The sequence below is a fragment of the Etheostoma spectabile genome, chromosome 17, assembly GCF_008692095.1.
Source record: "Etheostoma spectabile isolate EspeVRDwgs_2016 chromosome 17, UIUC_Espe_1.0, whole genome shotgun sequence".
Taxonomy (NCBI): domain Eukaryota; kingdom Metazoa; phylum Chordata; class Actinopteri; order Perciformes; family Percidae; genus Etheostoma; species Etheostoma spectabile.
Window position 1 is genome coordinate 23334053 of NC_045749.1, and position 6799 is coordinate 23340851.

The 6799-nt window shown below is 43.7% G+C and overlaps 1 protein-coding gene across 4 annotated transcripts in view; it reads left to right on the plus strand.

The window, feature by feature from the left end:
• Positions 1-6799, plus strand: part of si:ch211-51a6.2 (neurotrypsin) — a 34724-nt gene that overhangs the window by 12103 nt on the left and 15822 nt on the right. For 3 of the 4 annotated variants that reach the window (XM_032541959.1, XM_032541957.1, XM_032541958.1), the window contains exons 8-11: positions 3015-3159; positions 4652-4866; positions 5538-5679; positions 6249-6527. In XM_032541959.1, the coding sequence (XP_032397850.1) occupies positions 3015-3159; positions 4652-4866; positions 5538-5679; positions 6249-6527 (781 nt within the window). The remainder of the gene's footprint in view (positions 1-3014; positions 3160-4651; positions 4867-5537; positions 5680-6248; positions 6528-6799) is intronic. The other variant, XM_032541960.1, reaches the window with a different exon arrangement.

The window sequence follows — 6799 nt, forward strand, 5'->3', positions numbered from 1 at the left end:
GGGGGGCCATAGGCAGGCTGGGGGAACTCATATTATTATGTTAAAAAAACTCATAAAGTGTCATTTTCATGCCATGGGACCTTTAACAAAAACTAACAAAGAAACCAAAACCAGCACAATTTAAGGCAGGTTTAAAGCACGTTTGCGTTCACTTTTCATACCCGAAAGCTTCTTCCATTATTTTTACAGTCAATGGTTGAACCTTTCTCAACTTCCCCAGGATGCACTGCTGAGTCTTGATTTCTGGGCGGCCCCAGGATGTTATTTAGAGTTCCATTCAAATGTCTGTCAGTCGGTCACTTGTTTGGTTCGTCTACCACTTTGAAATATCTGAGACAGAAATATCTCAACAACTATTAGATGGACTGCCATGACTTTTGTACAGACATTTGTGGACCCCAGGGAATATATCCTGCAGACGTGGGACTTCACTTGACTTTTACATTTTTGATTTTGATTGACAATTCTTGGATGGATTGCCATGAAAGACTGAAAGACTTTTATGTCCCCCCACAGAATGACTTGTAATAACTTTGGTGAACCCTTAACATTTCCTCTGATGCCATCATTAGGTCAAATTTGGTCCAATACTAGAACCAAATATTTTATTTTTTATTTTTTATTTAACCTTTATTTAACCAGGAAGTCCCTTGAGATTGAAATCTCTTTTTCGAGGGAGACCTGGCCAAGACAGCACACAGTTACAATATAAACAGAAATACAGCATAGACAAAATCACACATAGAGGAAAGGAACAGGTCACATGTGGCAGTTACATTTTTGAATTACATGACATTTTAACATGGCCTTTTTCATTTGCAAAACTAATGGCATTCCCATCAGCCTCAGTTGTTATGTGTGCATACTAACATGTTAAACTAAGTTGAACAGGGCAAATATTATACCTACCATACATCCCCTTGTTAGAATTTTGTTGCCATGCTAGCATTAACATTTATCCCAAAGAACTGCGTAAGTGCCTATGTACAGCCTCACAGAGCCACTAGCATGGATGTAAACCCTTAGTCTTGTTGGGCTTGTTGTCTTGTCCGGTGTCTTCTCAGTCCAAAATGTGTATGTTGTTGTCATCAAAGATAACCTTTACATGTAGACTGCAGCGTCTTGACCCAAGGAGTTGGACCTCCCAGGTACTGTGGATTCCTCGCTGTACGTCACATATGTCAGAGTCAAGGCCCGCGGGCCACATCCGGCCCGCGAGAAGGTTTTTTACGGCCCCTGGGATGATCTTGATTTATTATTAGAACCGGCCCGCAGACCGCAGCAAGCCGGCAGCCCGCAGATCTTTTACACACACCAATACTACATTTCCCACAATGCAACGGTGACGCACCGAGCAGTAGGCTGCTTCATTTCAATATTTATTGGCACAGCAGTCGTCAGCATCACAGTAAAATTAACTTTCAGATACCCATCAAAAATGGCAAAACGGAAGGTGGACACTGAGAACCGGGGGTTTCAAACAAGGTGGGAGTCGGAGTATATGTTCACGGAGGTAGCTGGAAAACCTGTGTGTCTTCTGTGTGGAGAAAGTGTGGCGGTAGGCTACTGAAAGAGTATAATCTGAGACGACATTATGAAACGAAACACGCGGACAAAAACAAGAATATGGACATGGAACAAAGGCTACAAAAGGCAGAGGAATTAAAACGAGGCCTCAAATCTCGACAGGCTCTGTTCAAAAAAGCCAAATCACAAGGCCAGGCTGCTGTCAAGGCCAGTTTTATTTTGGCAGAAGAGATCGCTAAATCAGCCCGGCCATTTACGGAGGGGGATTTCATCAAAAACTGCATGATTAAAGTTTGTGACGAAGTTTGCCCAGAAAAAAGGCAACTCCTTTTTAAATGTGAGTCCAAATGGAGTTGATTGACCTCCAATGCAATGATGCACTGAGGGCAAAATATGCGGCAGTGGGTGCTGCGGAGTTCGCCCGTTTCCTCCCCGACACAATGCCCCAGCTGCGCATCCAGGCTGCTCAAACGTTGTCTATGTTTGGCAGCACATACCTGTGTGAACAACTGTTTTCTTTGATGAACCTGAACAAAACATCACACAGAAGTCGACTTACTGCTGAACACCTCCACTCAATTCTGAGGATTTCCTCAGCTCAGAGCCTTACCCCGAACATTGATGAACTTGTGGAAAAGATGGGACACCACCAAGTATCACCCTCAACCTCAAACAAGTGAACATTACTGTGCAATCACATATTTAGAGTTTTTACTCAGTTCAAGTTTAAAAGTTAAAGTTTAATATTTGTTTTCACTGCATGTTACTTCTCCTTAAACAAAGTGTTGTTTTTGATTAATAGATTTTTGCACTTTATTTTATTGTATTTCAATCCAATTATATTTTAAAAATATTTCAGTTGAGTGGATGATAGAAAATTGCTATTATTGTTTTTTTCTTTGAAGTAAATTTAGCCCACTTTTGCTAAAATAGAAAATATAGGCTACTGATGGTGCCTTGAATACCGGTTTCTTTCATTTAATGTTCATGTTATGGGGATTTTTATATAAAGGAAATTTGTCTTTTGTGTCTGTTGAAAATTAAAGATTACTGACAGAGCCATAAGAAAATATTGCTTTATTTATCTGATCATATTGGAATATATTTGTTAGGTTTTCAGTAGGTTCAATTAGGTTCACTAGACTATATGCGTCATTTAAAAATTTTTCAATGAACATTTGAACAGTCCGGCCCTCGGCTTGTAGCTAAATTTTTTATTTGGCCCTCCGTCCATTTGACTTTGACACCCCTGCTGTACGTTAACTGAGGTTAATCGCCTGGGAGTGGTGGTCAAATATTTTCAAGAATTCACAGCAAGTTCATTTGCATTTGACTGACGACTGCTAGCTATCCACTGAGTTTAAAGACTGAGAATTCTCCCGGACACATAATGAGCTTAACCGAGCTAAAAGAGACCCGATGAGATTTACCATGCACTGCCCTGAGTCTGTGATCTAATAAAGCAGTAGTGTTTTCCTGTGTGGCAGCAGACGGTGCCGTTCGTCTGGTGGGTGCAGACAGTCACTGGGAGGGACGCGTGGAGATTTACCACCAGGGACAATGGGGCACTGTGTGTGATGACAACTGGACTGAGCTCAACGCCCAGGTAGTGTGTAGGCAGCTGGGCTTCAGGTCAGTGCATCACTACATCTGTGTCACTACGAAACACCTCTCTGCCTCAGGAGGTTGTGTACTTCCCTAAATCAATCTAAAGTAGGGATGAACATCCATGTCTGCAGATGACCATTCTTACCGAGCACTAATGGTTTCTTTTCCCTGTTAAAGCAAAATGAGTCTTTTTAACCCTACAGACACTGAACAACATATTTGTACTTATCAATCTATCCATCTATTTTTTCTGCCTCGGATCTGGGTTCTGGAGCTAGTAGCAGCAGGCTAAAACCCCTCCACACTGAGGGCTCAACCAGGGTTGACTTTGTGCTTTAAAGGGTCAACCCACGTTGACCGACTCGGCCTGTTGACCCAGGTCGAGAGGTGGCTCGATTTCAATGGGAATTTCAAACCACCAGGGTCACTAACAGCCAGGGCAGGGCAAAGCATGCCATTGGTTGGAAATGGGAGCCACAGTCATGACTCAAAACTGCTGTGAAACAATCAGAAAAGAATGTTAAATTCAATGTCACAGCCGCGTTCTCAACACACAAGTCCACAGCCGGTAGTTCAGTGTGGCCCCCTCAAATAAGCCGACAGCACAGCCTAACTTTAATGAACAGAAATGTTCCCCCCTTGTCCTAAAATACTAATAAATTGATACTAGAGTAGTCTACTTCCCAGTTTACTGATGCAGTGAATGAAATGCATAGGAGGAGAATTAAACTTGCAGTGTCTCCACAAAATCATCTGTTGAGTGTTTGATGGATCTGTATCGGTGCATTAGAACTTAACCGCTGTAAAACAATCAGACAGTACTGAATTAAAGTACAGAACACTAGTTCTGGTAGTGTACAGCTGGACTGGAGTATGTGACGATGGCTGTTCTCTAGCACGTGGGGTGGTTAAAATGCATCGCTCCCCGTTGTCACGACCCGGGTGTCGTTGGTGTGAAAGAGGTCAGCAAGGTAGTCCAGATGCCCTTCTCCCCAGTCCCCCCCCCTCCAGCTTATTCTGTGAGATCTCAAGGTATTCCTTGGGATATCACTTAAATGAATAAAACTAAGTTATTATATCATTTCAACTAAACAAAAGTATGTCAGAGGAATTCAAATTCTGGAGAAAATCAGTACTAATTGAATCAAACTCAATCTGCAATTAATATGAAATTGTTGAACTATTTCTGTTTTCACACACCTGTCATTTCTGCAACCTAAATAAAGACATGGCAAACAGTAGTAGTAGTATCAGTAGTGTATTTGAACAATTTGAACAAATATGCAGTATATACATGCATTCATGCATACATGTATATAATTAAAATGACAGATAAATAAGGTCATGTACTTCTCAGCACAATCTTCCAAAATGATTGAAAGTCATTCAAACAAAAAATTCCCATGTTCAAAAACAGTTTTTTACATTGAAGTGTTTCTGGCATTATCCAGAGTTGTGATGATGTTCTCCACCATATAACTGAGACAGATGCCGTGTTGTTGTGCCTTGTCTGCAGAGGCCGAGCGGCGGTGGCTCCTGACGGGGTGTATGAAGAAGGTCGGGGGCTGATCCTGCTGGACGAGGTGCAGTGTAGGGGAACAGAGACCAGTTTACTGGCCTGCACCCACTCTGAGTGGGGGCAGCATGACTGCTCCCACAGTGAGGACGTAGGTGTCCGCTGTGAGAGGGGAGCTGATACCAAGGAGATACTCAGCCTTCTGCCTTCTATTGGTGAGTACACACATTGGTGGCTATTGACTAGGGTTGGGCACCAAGACCTGGTCCTTAACGAGCGGGATCTACTGGGCCAAATAGCAACGCGGATTTTGGTGCTTCAATTCGATGCCACTTAAATGTCTTTGCTGCTCTCTGATGCTCCGTAATGCAAGTTAGAGGGAACAGAAACATGGCTGCTGTTAAGGGTAGTTGTCGCTGAGGTGGGGTATTTATTGTTCACCCTAAGTAAGCCCGATGCAAAATAGTGATACACAAATTAAATTTAATCTGTTTAACTGTTTTAATGTTCATTGATCCCCAGTGGGGATATTACAATTTACACTGTTTTATTAGTAATCACTACACATACAGTAAGCCTGAAATACACACACACACACACACATGCTCAGGACCTAATCATGCACTAATGGAGAGATGTCGGAGTGGGGGGGCTGCCAGTGCTGGACCAGCGCCCTGAGCGGTTGGGGGGGGGGGGGGGGGGGGGGGGTACAGTGCCTTGCTCAAGAGCACCTGGCTTACCTACTCTTAAGGGAATGCATATACTGTTTCTGCTGATGATATTTGTGTGTATTCCCGTTGTAAAGGGGGTGAAGGGTAAATCTGAACTCCTCAGGGCACGGATAACTTTAACCAAGGCGGGTTTTCCCTTTAATGTTTCTTTGCAGGCCCTCTGGTGCGTTTGGTGGCCGGAGAGAGCAGGAAGGAGGGCCGAGTGGAGGTCTTCATCAACGGCCAGTGGGGGAGCGTGTGTGACGATGGCTGGAATGATGTCAACGCGGGTGTGGTCTGCAGACAGCTGGGATTCACGTTAGTATGACTACACCTCCCATGTCCTAGACAAAAGCTCATGCAGGGTCCAAAAGGGAACGGGATCATCATCGTGGGTGCATGAATGTGCTTAGAAAGTTTCATTGGAATCTGTCACATGATTTGGATATTTTTGGCTTTGGAGGACGGTTGTTTGGTTGGTCAGTTCACCACTTTGGTTCAAACTGAAATATCTTGACTGTTGTTTTTAAATGCAACTACATGGCCGTGGCTTGGTAGGGTTGTATTCCCCCGCCTCATCTCCTGGTTCTCAAGAGTCGCTAGTCACTCTCTCTCTCACTCGCTCTACCACACACTCCCCATGCACACACACATGCCGGCCCTGCTGTTCTCTTAAAGAGATCGACGCTCACACCAACGCACAAGTATTGTATTGTATTGTATATATCAGACTGCAACTTAGATCACCAGAAACAGTTTGTCACTGAAAAGTCTAAGTCACTGCAGAAAAGGTCAATTGAAAGGTTTTTAGATGGACATCGTTTAACAGTTGTTCCAATGTAACAATTACTAATGACGTTGTGTGTCTTTGTGTGTTGGTCTCCCAGCGGGGTGGCTAAAGCTCGGTCCATGGCGTACTTTGGTGAGGGTCAAGGTCCCATCCATCTGGACAACGTCCGATGCTCGGGCGCAGAGACGTCCTTAGGCCAGTGTCCAGCTGTGGGTCAGGACAGCCACGACTGTCGCCACAGTGAGGACGCGGGCGTCATCTGTGACTACACCCTGGATCCCCTGGGGGACGCGGCCGCAGCAATGCAGACCTGTGGCCAAAGACTCAATAACCAGCGGCGTCGACGCAGGATTATAGGAGGGGATAAGTCCCTGAGGTCAGTATACACACACGACAGGTATCTAGATATATACACACTCTCAAATGTCAGTGCTTGATTCAAGGTCTCTTTAAGCCTGTACATCAAGGGAAAACCAACACAGGTGTGATTAGTTTGGTTTATTTACGCATTATTAAAATATAAACAACAATATGGTTTGATAGAAGGTAAAAGATTGTGCAGGGGAGGTTTCCTGGTGTCTTTGGGTTAAATTTGACCAATTTTTAATATGTTTCTAAATCAGAAATTTGGGTTTCTTTCAAACTAAT